At 39.5% G+C, this 15,476-nt stretch overlaps 1 protein-coding gene across 3 annotated transcripts in view; it reads right to left on the bottom strand.

The window, feature by feature from the left end:
* LOC124171343 (glutaryl-CoA dehydrogenase, mitochondrial) overlaps positions 1-15,476 on the bottom strand; it is a 120,453-nt gene that overhangs the window by 50,692 nt on the left and 54,285 nt on the right. For 2 of the 3 annotated variants that reach the window (XM_046550498.1, XM_046550499.1), the window contains 2 exons: positions 14,823-14,861; positions 14,584-14,718 (listed from right to left, as the gene is read on the bottom strand). In XM_046550498.1, the coding sequence (XP_046406454.1) occupies positions 14,584-14,718; positions 14,823-14,861 (174 nt within the window). Of the gene's footprint in view, positions 1-12,915; positions 13,024-14,583; positions 14,719-14,822; positions 14,862-15,476 lie in introns of all 3 variants that reach the window. The other variant, XM_046550497.1, reaches the window with a different exon arrangement.

The raw sequence follows: 15,476 nt of genomic DNA, 5'->3' as shown, positions 1-15,476 counted from the left end.
CCGAGAGAGCTGCCGCCCGAACACAAGTCACAACGAGTGGCTGCAGCTCGTGAATTTTTTGGCCGCTACAGAATGGAAGGGGATCCTTTTCTCAAGTCCATAGTCACTGGAGATGAAACCTGGGTGTCGCACTGTACCCCAGAGAACAAAAGACAATAATAATAATAATAATGTCGTCTTTATTTAACAAGTGAATTTAGGACTAGATAGTCCTCTCTTACAATTAACTTGTCTGACAATCACATACATCCATGCCCTGGATGGTGGTCAAACCACCCAGGCGGGATTCGAACCCGCGACCTCTAGGTTAGCAGTCGGGGACTTTACCCCGGCGCCACCGAGGCCGGCCGACAATCCATGCAGTGGAAACACACCACCTCCCCAAGTGCGAAAAAATTCAAAGTTGTCAAGTCCACCAGGAAGATCATGCCCTCTGCTTTCTGGGACCAAAAAGGGATCCTCTTGATTGATTTCTTGCCTCAAGGAGAAACAATTAACGCCTCCCGGTATTGTGAGACTCTGAAGCAGCTTCGTCGGGCAATCCGAAACAAGAGAAGAGGAATGCTGACCTCTGGTGTGTGCCTTCTCCACGAAAACACAAGGCCTCACGTCACTCGATCCACTACGGAACTTTTGGATCAGTTCGGTTGGGATGTTCTGACCCATCCACCTTACAGTCCCGACTTGGCCCCTTCAGACTTTCATCTGTTCACCAAAATGAAGGAGGGATTAGCTGGTGAACGTTTCACAGGTGACGAGGAAGTGAAAAAAGCAATCACCAACTGGACCAAGGTGGTGGCGGGAAGCTTCTATGAGGAGGGGAATTCAAAGCCGATTTCTCGGTATACGAAGTGTATTGAGGTCTCTGAAGATTATGTGGAAAAATAATACATATTGTCAAAAACATTTCCTGCAAGTTTGAATTTTTTTCTATAAAAAATCGATTTAAAAAAGAAAAACGTAACTTACTTTCTGAATGGCCCATGTAATTCGAGTTTCGCGGTTAGCGAAAATTCGGTGCCCCTACCTATCACACGAAGGAAACTTTCCCACCATAGGCAATTTTAATAGGTGATTATTAAGAGAGGTTTCCCTGAGCTCTGTGCCACATACATGCATTGGTAATCTCAGACGATGTAAAACTCCTGACTGCTCGCATAGCACATAGGCCCCTGTGACGTCACATGGACTGGCATTGCATGGGCACCAATCTGGTCTTTTTCAAATAATAATAATAGGTAAATTTATTTCACCATTGGCAGTACACATATCTGCAAGGCTAAAGTCAATATAAAATTTACAAACAATTACATACATAAATGAAGATTGAAATCACCAGGTTCTTGGGAATTCCCAAGATAATCATATAACTATGATATGTACAACATTAAAACAGAGTCCACAGGGTAATAAATACTAACAGAAGCATGGGGAAAAAATAGGCATTCTAGTAGCCATCTAGGAAATTACCTTACAATGCATCCTCCAGATATTCATTAACAATATAGTAGCATTTTTCAGCTAGGAGAAGTTTTAGTTTCTTTTTAAACACAGAAAGTGAGTTGCTATTTTTTATTTCTTCGGGAATTTTATTGTAAAGGATCGAGGCAGAGTGGTTGGGACCTTTAAGACAGAGAGAGCTGGAATACTGGTTTGAGTGGATGTTATTTCTTGAACAGGTGAGGTGACCATGGTAGGTAGAATTTGGAAGAAAATGGGAAGGGTTTGCTTTAACAAAGCAAGCACATGTAAGGATATACAAAGAAGGGAGGGTGAGGATTTTAGATTTAGCAAAGAAGATTTTACCTGGAGTGTGAATAGGGACATGGTACATAGCTTTAATAGCTTGTTTTTGGGCTGAAAAAGCTCTTTTAGCCACAGGTGAGTTTCCCCAAAACAGAATGCCATAAGAAACATGAGAATGAATTTTAGCGAAGTATACCATTTTAAAAGTATTCAATGATACAATCGGAAACAACCTTCTGATCATGAATATACCCACGGAGATTTTTTTTAGTACAACCTGTATGTGAAGTGCCCAATCAAGGTTGGTTGAGATTAGAAGTCCAAGGAACTTTGTAGTATACACATCAGAGGAGTGAGAGATTTTGTCTATGTGAGGGATAAGATCATTTTTGTAGGAGTTTTTATGTAGGAATTGGAGGAAGACAGTTTTCTGGTTGTTAACTATCAGATTGTTCATATTACACCACTGATGCATTTCCATGATTGTGAGGTTAGTCTGGTCAACAATATTTTGTGCACTATTTGCAGTAATGACGGTGGAGGTGTCATCAGTGTAGAGAGTGGTTTTAGAATGAGACAATTGAGTAGGGAGATCGTTGATGAAGAGCAGGAAAAGTATTGGGCCAAGGAAGGATCCTTGAGGCACTACCCTTGTGGATTTCATTAGGCTCGATTTGATAAGTGAGTTGGTGCTATTACATTGACAGCAGACAGTTTGTTGCCTGTCACTTAGGTATGACATGACCCAATCCTGGACTGGTCCAGTGATACCTAGAGCATTTATTTTATTTTGCAGAATGCTGTGGTCGATCAAATCGAAGGCCTTGGTAAGATCAAAGAAGATTCCGACTGTGACTAGTTTATCATTGAGGCCCTGTAGGATATTATGTATCAGCTAAAAAGAGGCTGAGTTAGTAGACTTTCCAGCCCTAAAGCCATCCTGGTTTTCATGAAGTAAGTTACATGAAGTTAAATAGTCCTGTAATTGCTTGAGGAACAATTTTTCAAACAGCTTTGAGAAAACAGATAAAATTGATATGGGTCTATAGTTATCAGCTTCGCTGTTTGAGCCTTTTTTGTGCACAGGGATTACACACGAATGTTTGATAGTTGATGGGAACTGGCCTGAAGAAAAGGAAGAGTTTACTATCTCTGTCAATGGTGTAGCAATGGCATTAGATTTCCGCTTTTAGTATGGGCATGGGGATATCATCAAGCCCTGCTGAATATGAGTTATTAAAAGAATTTACGATCTGTACAATCTCCGAAGGAGCAGTTGGAAAGAGGAACATTGAAGGAAGTGAGGAGTGACAATGATTTTCACTGGGAGAGGAGGCATTTGCATCAAGTTGCGAAGCAATGTTGCAGAAATAAGAGTTGAACATGTCCGCAATTTTTTCAGGGCCAGTGAAAGTCTGACCGTTGAAGTTAGTGGATGAGGGGAGAGTTTTACGGGAGGAGGCATCCGTTAAGTTACTAATTACTTTCCAAGTTGATTTAATTACATTAGAAAAGTTCTTGATGCAATTTCCCACATGTAATCTTATATGATGAGAAAGGAGGATTTTAAACTCTTTTCTGGCCATAAGATAAGATTGGCATAGATTAGGATCGTTGAATTTGTATTGAGAGTGGAGAGTGCGAACATGCTGGGACATTGCTTTGAGCTCAGGTGAGTAGATTTTTGATTGATAATTTGTTTTCCATTGCATGATTTTACGGAGCGAGAATGCAGAGTTAAAGTAAGATTTAAAATTATTATAGAAGGCACTGAATTTTTCATTACATTCGGAGGCCAGAAACACATCATCCCAAGACTTTTGAGCCAGGGCAGTTACAAATTCCATCATTGAATTTTCAGAGAAGATTCTTTTCATGGAATAGGTTGGGGAAGAATTTTTAATGGGACTATCAAAATCAAAGGTCACACTGAGGCCAAAGTGGTCAGTTAGGCCAGTGTCATGAGTTTTGCATAGTAGTTTTGATTTAGAAATGTCAGTAATGAAATAATCGATGAGGGACTGACATTTGTGAGTAGTTATTGTGGGGTCAGTGTAGATAACCTGAAGGCCAAACGCAGTGAGCAAGTTTGAGAAAGAAGACTTCATGCAGGAGTCAACCAGGAAATTAATATTAAGATCCCCAAAGACCATAATACCATCCCCATTTCGACTAAATACAAGCATAAGAATATTGTTCAAAACAGAGAGAAAATCATCAAAATTACCACTAGGGGCTCTATGCATTGATAAAACAGCGTAAGTTTGTTGTTTCACTTTCAGTAAACCAGCAGCACATTCACATAATTTGTCAGATGAGTAATTCACTTTGTTCTGTAATATTAACCTCAGATTGGCAATATAATGCTACACCACCACATTTTAATTGTTTCCTGCAGTAGGAGGGCACTAAATTGAAACCTTCTAAAGTACTAGTGGATATTTCTTCCATAGAGAGCCAGTGTTTTGCAAGAATTAGCACATCAGTATCTAATTCATTTAATACCACTTCAAGATATTTGTTTCTAAGACATTGAACATTTGCAAAAAGGAACTTTGCTGAACAATTTGCCTTTACAAATAATTTGGTGGGAGGTTTCTTGACGTGATTTGATTGGCTCACTATGTTTGTGTTGGTAGTAGTCATAGCTGCATTTAGTCATAAGGGCACAGCATTTGATTCTTGACCAGTACTATTAATGGAAGATTCCAGATTCCTCGTAGTTACAGTACTTGTACCCCTGCCAAGACATTTAATTATTTCAGAACACAAGTTGTATTTACTAATTGTAAGCGCTAAGAAGGGCCAGGTTCATAGAAGGCAGAGTGAGATGACAAGTTAGACGTCTGGTTCCACACATTTAATTCACCGAGTACGGGTACATTCTCCCCCTACGACATACAGCGTAAGACTCCTCTTGCCTATTCCCTCCAAGAGGCTGCCTCCTGTGTCGCGTCCGTCTCGTGACCCTCTCGGCGTCTTCCTACTGGCCAGAAAAGGCCGCATGATTATGCATTTCATACGCCTTTCCACGCCAAGATACTGCAACGTGTTAAATGGCATAAAGTGTTGGAGAACTACGCGGAGACCAATTCCCACGCGAGAGGTTGCAAGGTGTCAATCAGGGTAGGATGTTAGAGGCATGCACGAGGACGGATCCCATGCGAGAGGTTGCAAGGTGTTATGAGTTTCAGATAATCGACCCATCACTTGAACGTGACTCTGCATCTAATTCTTCTGTTCCCCCGAGAGCAAAACTGAGCTGACACGAGACGGCGAGTGACACCCTTACACAATGTCATTGAAATGGAGCCCGTGGCGAGTGTAAGATTTACGATCCAAGCTATTAGCATCAAGTACAGCTACATGGTCAAAGTTTGTACTATGCTCCCTTAGTTCCTCATTTACCTTTTTAGTCTCTAAATTAATACATGAGGTTGCAGGAAAATGAATGAGTGTGAAGAATGAGGTTAAAGCTGACCATTAACATTCGTCTAAACTGGGGTTTCTAAAACCAAATAATTTGTATATTATGAATACACTAATGGTGGGTCCGCAGTGCACTTATATTTACTAGGCATAATTTTATTTCAATACTTTACATGTGACGAAAACATCCTCAATATAGTCTCTCAGGTCAATTCTTGAATTTTTGCAAGCTTGTGTTAACCAACTCACTCGCCAAACAAAATAATATTTATAGCTTTAAACGAACACAAATAATACATATAACCATATATTTGATCAGCGGTTCATCTGCTCAAGTGGGCAGTACGTAGAAATGCATGCTTCGAGTCGAAATGGTCAAAATTCTTTTCCACACATTATTCGCTACCTTCTATACCATATTAAAATATAACACAGGCAGTCCACTTGAATAGCTTGCTTGTAAACAAAGGATTTCTCCAAAAATATATGATTCACCAAAGAAGTTTAATGCAATATCCATGAACAACATAATGCAATATTAATCATGTGGACTTCAATACAAATTGTTGCCTCTATGAACAAGATAGTTATTCACAGTATTAAAGTTCAGTTTACGACACAGTTGAGGGTCTATCAGAATTTTCAGTTACCATATTAGAATCAGGTGATATGAAAACAATAATAAGAGAGGGCACAACAGCACTTTCCACACGATTCATGAGTGATCGATTCACTTACAGCTGTTCCATCCATCTTTAAAGTCACCATCACCTCCCTCTGCTTTTTCCATATCTGCAGCTGTAACATTGATATTATTCCATCATAACATGTGAAAGCACAGCTGTAACGTCATAACCTACTTATACATTTCCTAAACAAAGAATAAACACTTAAATTTAGGGAGTCATATAATATTCAGCTATCATTAGAAACGGAAGGTTCTAGTTCATTCAGTCAAGCTATATCGCCAACATGAAAAGTTGATACATATTTATTTTGACATACAAAAAGTAAAAAGACTTTGAAGCCTAACACAATTATGAAGGACTTCAAATATACATAATTAGTTTTCAATGAATACTTCGCATAGCATGCACCTTGCATAGGACAAATGAACTGATATAGGTAACATGTTCATTTTATTACTAGGAAATAATGACCTAACCCACCTGTACGCTACCATTGTGAAATCTATCCAAACCAACAACAACAACAAACAGGAATGAGATTTTCAAAGCGTATTAAATACATGTATCCAAGGTTTTAATAAAAATTTTAAAGGTAAATAAAGCCATTACTTACATTTGCAAGTCAATCTCAAGAAAGTTTTTCATATGGGAAGAGGCGGAACTTCCAAATAGCTCATGCAAGAAATAGCATGGTGCTTGTCCAAAGAAAATTATTACACCCCTTCATTCAGAATATGGGTTGGTGTAATAATGAACCAAGGAATGGCAACTGCCATTTATTCCGACATCCAGAACAGCAGCCAATGAGATAAAAACTCAAACACAGACAGACATTGAGGAGATAAAACCATAGGCGAAAACATGCAGAAAGTTTTTCACTTGATCACGAATCAAGCCATGGACCTTCTGCTTTCCGGGTAGATGCTCAGATGCTGTGAGCTACCAAGATTACTTTAATTACCAGTGTTTTTGTTGGGTTTATTATGTAAAATATTACCCCAGATGTAGCCCATAGAATTTGCCAAGAGATGGCTCTGCTGCTCGTTTACCATCAACAAAGAAATAAAACACACAAAAGGAAATGAAATGAAAGATAAGTATCAGAGGCTTTGGGGAGCAGCTGCGTATTATGCTTTGTTAAGTGAGCTTTTGCGGCCATTGCACATTGCCATTGCCCATCGGTGTCATTGCTGTCCAGTTGTGGGCACACATGCATCCCCTTGACTGAGGCGAGGAGAAACGCATCTTTGAATGAACAGCGACCTGAAGTGCAGAGACGTATGGGACGAAAGGCAACTGAGACGACTGAAGCTGAGTGAAAGATCATTATTAGATACTATAATTAATGTAAGTCACTGAGTCAAATAGCTGCCTCGTCGGACGACCTAGGTCAACTGTGTACGACATAGTAAATCGGTTCGGGAAAACCAAGACTTCTAAATAAGCCCCTAAGCGGATATTGACTGACAGTAGCAACCGATTCATCATTCAGGAGATCAAGAAGGATCTAAAAACCAGCGCTCCCAAGGTAACTACTGATCAACAGAAGTGTGGTGTTTAAGTACAGGTAGGTACCGTCAGGAATGTGTTGAAGAAAAACGGTTACCACAGCCGAGTAGAGCCAAGAGCCATGATGCCATGGATCAGCATGGTCACTTGCAAGAGGCAGGTAGATATCGCTCGGGAACATCAATCTGAGCCTTTAGAGCAGCGGGATCGCGTGATTTTCACTGACGAGAGCAAGTACAACATATTCCGATCCGATCAGTGGCGTAACTAGGAATATGCTTTGGGGGGATGGGAGGGTCTGGGGGTGAGGCCCCCCCCTCCGCACAAGAGGGGGTCCGGGAAAATATTTGAAAAATTACATGCCTGTAAATACATTTTACATCATTTTGGCACTTAAAATTTCACTTTGAGTAAATTCACGTCAGAACCAGACAATAGTTTAAAATATTTTTATAAATTTCTCTGAGGCTTTGGGGGGATCTATCCCCCTCATCCCCCCCATAGTTATGCCACTGGATCCGATGGTCATTAAATGATGCAATGTCAGAACAATACTGAGCTCGATCCCAAGAACTTGAAAGCAACAGCGAAACATGGGATTAGTTATGTGAAGGTGTGGGGGTGCATGGGCTCGTCTGGAGTGGATAATTTGCACATTGTGTAAGGGATCATAGACCACAATATATATATCATCATACTGGAGAAAATTTTTAAGTTAATACTGAAAAGATGGGACTGAGAAACAAATATATATTTCAACAGGAAAATGATTCCAAACACACGGCAAAGTATACAAAGCTGTGGATTGTGTATAACACTTTCAAAGAGTTGAACACCCCTCCACAATCACTAGACCTCAATCCGATAGAACATCTGTGGAGTATTCTGGAGACTCAAATAAGGTAAAGGCATACATAAAACAAGAATGACCTCAAGACTGCTTTGCTAGAAGAATGGACAAAATACCCCCTATTGTCACATCAAAATTGATCAATTCAATGCCAAATTACCTTCAGGCAGTCATGGAAACCAAAAGGAATGCCAAAAAATACGAAGTATTGCATAAAGAGTGCCTTATGACTTCATTTAACATGAAAAATTCAGGTGCCCGAATACTTTTTGTGTGACACATTTGAAGTTATTGTCTTATTTTGTTTAAAGTTTCGAAAGTTTATTAGTTGCTGCTTTTGCTGCAGTGTATATATGAATAAGGAATGTCTATAGAGCACACAGAATCATTTTATGCCAGAAACATTCGCGCAACACAGAGAAAATGAAAATTTTAGCTAGGAACAAGTGCTGTCCGAATATTTTTTGCACTCAATGTATGAATCAAAGGATAAGAAAACCCTCGCAATTGAGCACAAAAAAAAAACACTTCCAAGGCCCAACGTGTGCATGGACGTGAGTTTCCTCAGTTCACTCCATTCTCTAACCTTAATTCCAAATGGGCTTATTCTCCTGGAGTTCGACTCTAGCTGAGGTTGATCAGTCGCGTACGTAACCATTCTTGTCAGCTTTTGGTGCTGTGAGGGCAAAGGATGCAGGTCGTTTTATATGCCAACCTTCCAAGTTTTCACATGCTACTGAAAACGATAGTACAGAAAATTGTAGCGAAGGGAGATCGTGTTCATGTGGTGGCTAGAGTGTTGGCTTTCCACCTTAAGGGCTCAGGTTCAAATGCCAGTGGTGGCGGAGAATTTTCAGAGACTGCCCAATCACTGCTGGAATGTCGTGTAGAAGACGTTTCAACCGCAACACTCCGTCCGTCAGATGGGGCATGAGGGTGTGGTCCTCATGGCACCTTTCGTTAAGAGCTAATGCCGACGTCAGGTTTTTCTCCATCCACCTTTCCATACCCTCCCCTCACACAGCGCAAACGACCTATGCTATCAGTCGCACACTCCAAATACCACACCATATCGTGGCAAACCTCAGTATTTATGGAATTTTGGTTTCTCTAAGGGCAGTTTCGATTCAATACACTGTGAACTCAGGTTAGATGAGTTTTTTGTGCACTTTCTGTAGTAAGGATAATAGAAACAAAAAGTCAACTAACCAACAAAATATAAATGAACTGATGTTTGGGTCCACAAAAATAAGGTAAAGAAGCAATCAATCAATAAACAATCAATGTCTATGTTTTCTATCATTTACAGTGAAAGACAAGCAGCGTGGAATAAAGTCGCAAATGTTGCAGAGGTTCCAGGTAATACGAAAGAGGACTTGATGCAGAAGAATACCTGCCTGAAATGTTTTTTTCTTTTCTTCGTGAAATGAGATTTCGAGACAAATAACCATTTCTGCAGAAAACGAAATGAATTTTCACGATACAAATTTTAGAATGACAGCAGTGTACTTCATGCATTTAAGTGGATAAGTTAAATATCTCACTGCCAATTAGTGTTATCGAAAAAATATTCCCTCCGACAGGTTTGAACGACTAAAATCATATAATTACAGTGGAAAATCAGCTGCTTTACCACAACGCCAACTCTCTCTCTGATTTCAGTGGTGTCTCGTTACATGCTTTCTTAAGTCATGGATGGGAATGAACCAATCTTACAGTGCCACCAATTAAACTGAATTTTGATTTAGTGACACAACACTTCTGTGGCATTATTTTCAGTGGTATTGTGGCAGATATGTTATGCATTTTACATTTGTTAACCCTCATCATATGGCTACAGCGTAAATTATATGAAAATATACTTTGATGGATCGGTCAATTTGCGAGAGAAAATAAAGAGAAGTTCTGGAGGTTTATTCATTTTCTAGCATGAGCTGCACAATTCATGTGGCATTAATCATCGCACATATCCCGCATACATCGTCCTTTAATGATGCAGTAATAACAATATTGCGGGAGATATGAAACTTTTCATTTATACAACAACCTCAGTTATGAAACATATTTCTCCAGTCCCATGACATGAATTACCTCACTTTTACCAGTGCCGAATCCAGGATAAAAATAAGGAGGGGGCTAAGTGTGGGGCCTGGGGGTAATCTCCCAGCAGTAGTAGGGGTCAGAACAAAATAGGGTACTTTCCTTCATCAAAGAAAACAAAAAGCATTTATTGTGACACATTACCCACCATTAGTGAATTCATAATCAACAAATTATGTATTTGGTTTAAGAAATCCCAGTTTAGACAAATGTCAATGGTCAATTTTAACCTCATTTGAAAAAGGCCAGATTGGTGGCCATGCGATGCCACTCCATGTGACGTCACAGGGACACAAGCAGTCAGGAGTTTTACATCGTCTGAGATTACCAATACATGCATGAGGCACAGAGCTCAAGGAAATGTCTCAACAAGATCACCTATTAAAATTGCCTATGGTTGGAAAGTTTCCTTCGTGTGATAGGGTATTGATAATCCTTATTTAAGCCAAGCAATACCTGCTAGCAAGGTACTCTGCTGCCTGCTAGCAGCCTGCTACGTAGCGGCACTCATGGCCTCGCACTAGGGATGTACGAGTACTCAAAAATTCGAGTCGAGTAGTTGGTACTCGACTTGAGTGTTTCAAGTAGTATTACAAATGTCAAGTTGAGTCGAGTAGTTTTGGTAACAGAGTTACTGAGGCCAGTAGGTTCAGAAATTTGCGGATAGGAAGCTCTATCATAAAACTCATGTAATAATATCGTTTTTAAAGTCAATAAGTCATTCTAATGCCTTGACCTGGGAGTTTCAGCTTGCTGTATACACTATAGTTGTTGATGTGGGCGCCAAATACCTATAAGTCAACCATGGTGGGCGACCGTCTTCCTACCCGGTGGTGTATTCCTCTGCGTTTCTCTGACTACTGTGCGATACCTTTATACCCTACCCCACATTCTTACCTCAAACACTGGAAGAATACGTAAAAATTGCTTTGATTCCTTGGAATAAACATGCCATTTGCCGGCATTAGCGGACAATGCTGGTATTTCCCGGTTTGACACAACAAATAGTGCCATCTTTTTGCCTATGTCAATAATACTTACGTCCGATGTTAATTTTCGTTTATTCCTTTGCTGCCTTTTGTTACCTTCTTGAACTAACAAAACAAGAGTTGCTAAGGTTGATTAAACAAAGTGAGAATGTAAGAAAAAATAATTTGGTCCCTATGGCTAAAGCTAATTTATATAGTTCGTTCGCATAGTCCAATTAAATGCCATGAAGATTGAGAATCCTTAAAAATCATTGGCATTATTTTTAATATAACTTCCTAGAGTTCTCAAATATAGCAATTTTGACAAGAAAGTACTTGTCCAGCCACATGAGTAGCAAAAGACAATTTTCTGCAGGCAGTAGTACTGTAACATGGAGAGGTCAAAACCTGCTACCTAATCATGTAGAACAAGTGACTTATCTGTATGAGAATTTGAAAAGATCATATATTACATGATTCATTTAAGAATTAAATCTTTATAACATTGATGCAAATGCTTTTATTCAGGGCTCTTACTAGCATTTTGGATACATTAATAAATTAAATTGACAACATATTACTAGAGGTTAGTTCATTTTCACTGTACTACTGTTTAAGATATTGTTTTTTTTCATCTCCTAATTCTGACACATTTACCATCAAAATTCCTTATTATATTTTCCGTTTTACATCAACTTAAGCCAAATTCAGAATAGCCAAATTCTCCAGTGGATTGGAGAAATGGGAATAAATTGGTGCATGCATTGCCATATTTCCAGATCCAGAAGTGACCAAACTTGACTCGACTCGATACTCCCAGGTAGTTTTTAACTCGACTTGAGATCAAAAATCATTAGTCCCACATCCCCACCTCGCACCAAGGAGGCCTCACCCGGCAGCAGCCAGAACTACAAGGACGTCACACAGGCTTTTCCCAGCATTCTCAAGTAAAAATTTTTCCCTTGAAACAGAGCTGATTCTGGGCTGAAACTCCACGGAATGTGTGAAAACTGCCTTGAAACAACCTTGTCACTGCACTGCACTGCCTTGTCCTCAACAAGAAAAAGGGCACTCAACTGAAACTCTGATCTCATTCTCCCTTGCAAGTCCATTGCATTTGAACTGCTTCTCCCTTGCTGCGCGTGTGCTACCAATCGTAAGTTTTGCCAACATCCCATGCGGAACCCATCTACCAGACATATATGCGACCCCTGTTTTCAGCGGCGATGTATTTTTTTAAATTTAGCTTTTGGTAACACGTATATCTTTTCCCGTGTGGCAAGCTGTCGGTTGCCGTTATTTCTCTCAAGTTGCTAGGAGCGAAAGACGATAGGTGAGCGTGGGTTTTGGCATGAAAAGATTGATGGCATAAATATTTTCCCGGTACTTCGACGGTTGTTAACGGCAAGAATTAATCGAAATTTAGGTGAAGGGGAGAACGAGGTCGATGGTGGTGACTGCAGTCAAAATTGGAGGTAAGTGTTTTAACTTCTCTGATGGCACGTTTATTCCTTCCATGTTTAGCCATGAGAACGTTGACATTGATCTCGTTTTAATCCAGGAAGGTTTAAGGATTTTGATTTTCGGGGGTCATGCAGCCAATAAGGAATTCTAGGTTCAACACCTTGGCGACTGCCGTCCACTTTTCCTGCCTCATGGATACCCCGGACGAGGAGGAGAATACACCGACCGATCACCAAGGCCACGGATGCCGTGCTGTCTGTTAGCCATCCTGCGGAGGATTAATGGACTCGGTGAGCTCGAGCGGGCTTTCGAAGAAATAAGGAATGCGGGTGGGTATCGCTAGAGTGCAATGTATATTTACTCCTTATACTTATTAGTTACTGCTGATAGTTTTTGAAGCTTGCGAGTTCACACATAGCCTAAGTAATGAGTCATCACTTCATTTTTCATTGAACTATGATGCAAAGCGCATGCTTCCTCAGTGATAATTTTAGTTTTGCTTTCTATAATTTGAATGCTTCACATTAATGCACCAAATAACTAACAAGCCAAGTAAAGGAAAGTTTTTTTTAATGTGCAATGTTGCTAATTTCATTTTGAGTTAAGTCGTTTGTGACGCTCATCAGTCATGTTTCTTCTCTATCGCAGGAGCATCTAACTTCCATGACTTCTTTCATCTAGAATATTTTTGTACGAGCTTTTAACAGTTATTAATTTATTGATGTATTTTCATGTTCTAATAAATTGTGTCCTGAAAAATGTTGTGGTCATTGCAGTAATAACTATTGTTGATCGCAATCACCAGTCCACCCTATATCTTTTATCATGCATGCAAAATTGTGGGAGAAACCTGTTATGTGATCATCCACTGTTGGCTGGGTTGCGCAATTTGTTAATTTACTCTGCTTCATATGATTTGACGAGGGAATTTAAATGGATTGGGTAGGGGAATTGTATTCAGCCAAACAAGGGAGTTTCAGCCTGGCATACAAGGGAGTTTCAGTCTAGCTGGTAACCAAGGGAGTTTCAGTCTAGTTAGTAGCCAAGGGAGTTTCATTGGAGTAGCTGGAGTACTTAATTGCACTGCTACTGCACTGCCATCCCTCTTCCAAACTCCACTGGTTTTGTTTCAATTCCAATGCAGTTTCAGCATACAAGCAAGGCAGTGAGTTACAAGGTTGTTTCAGCCCAGTTTCAGTTAAGCTTCAAGGGAGAAATTTTTACTTGAGTTCATATTTACAATTAGCCATCGCATTTTCGCGTGCTTGAAAAGTTTCACTAGTAATGAATAGATATTGTCATTTAAAAATCTAAAAGCGTGAAATTCCAGGAGTAATAATCTTTCGATTTTGTCAATAAAAAAATAATAGGAAACCACCCTATTTCCATACTCTGGTGAAAGTGCCTCCGCTCAATTTGTGAAGATACTTTTGGAAACCACTGTACATAATTCCTATAGTATTTTCCAAAACACTATATTGGGCCATTTTTACGGCATATCCACACAACTTCCTCCACAGAGGAGGCGACTCTCAGTCTCAGATTATATAAATATAGAAACCAGTATTCAACAAAATTACAATGACAAGTGAAGCATTAAGGTATTCACTATCAGCTGCCTAACCAATGTTGCTTAATATAAAATGTACATGGCTCATATAAGGTACAACATTCATGACATGGCATCAGTTTGAAGATAGACTATCCATAACTCCATACCCAGCTGAGATCCCAAGAAAATAATATTTCTTTGGCCATCACAACCTCATCGGAGGAGGACAGCATTGGATTAACATGAAACTAAAAGAAGTAACATTTAAAACATTACCCTCTTCTCTGTTGGCTTTCAGTACACGAGGCATAAGCTGCTCCTGGCAATATGTCCTAAAAGTATCACGAACAATAGCTTCATCCTGAGTGATTTGTGCTTCCAAGATTAGAGGGTCTTCCCAAGAAAACTGTGCTACAAGAAGTAAAAATAAAATTGAAATTTTTGTAGCAGATACTGATACATGATGAAAATGACAACAAGCATTAAAGTATCAACATCATTCCAATGGTGCTTACCGGCTGAACTCTTATTTCTTGTTGACTGAGACCAGATATCTAAGATGAGTTAAGGATTGACTGAATTCATTCCAACACTCTCCATATCTCAAGGAAAAATTTAAGGGTGCTTAAAATATGAAATAAAAAATTCCAGAAACGCAAATAAATAGTAGCATATTTTACAGGGTATCATTCATCCTTACATCTAGTAACATGCTTCTCCCAACCAAAAGATAAAAAGACAGGATTCCCATACTCAGTAATTTGATGCTTTGCCATCGAAGTCATGGACTCGAACTACAATTGTAGCCCTAGTCAACTGAATATATGCATTTCCTACAAGAGGCATTAACTGAAAATATGGAACCACGTAATATTGGCTGTAACGAGAACAAGTACTTAATAAAAGTTTCGCTGAGACATGGGTAAAACCAAGTAGAATATGGCAAATTACGCGTTATGAGACACATAATAGCGATTTCAAAACCTCAAATATTCATCAGTGTATCACACTGAGCACCTACGGCTCCACCATGACTGAACTGAGATTTAAAATCACACAATAAAATAAAGACTAAAAATAATGGAATTATGTCTAGCAGTTTCCTCGAGTCTTCCACCTATTAATTTGTTTCATTGTTGGCGACGTCTGACGGATTCCATTCTCGAGGT

The sequence above is a fragment of the Ischnura elegans genome, chromosome X (genome assembly GCF_921293095.1).
Source record: "Ischnura elegans chromosome X, ioIscEleg1.1, whole genome shotgun sequence".
In the NCBI taxonomy this organism is placed as follows: domain Eukaryota; kingdom Metazoa; phylum Arthropoda; class Insecta; order Odonata; family Coenagrionidae; genus Ischnura; species Ischnura elegans.
The sequence above is the reverse complement of the archived record's forward strand: the minus strand, read 5'-3'. Positions and strand labels throughout refer to the sequence as shown.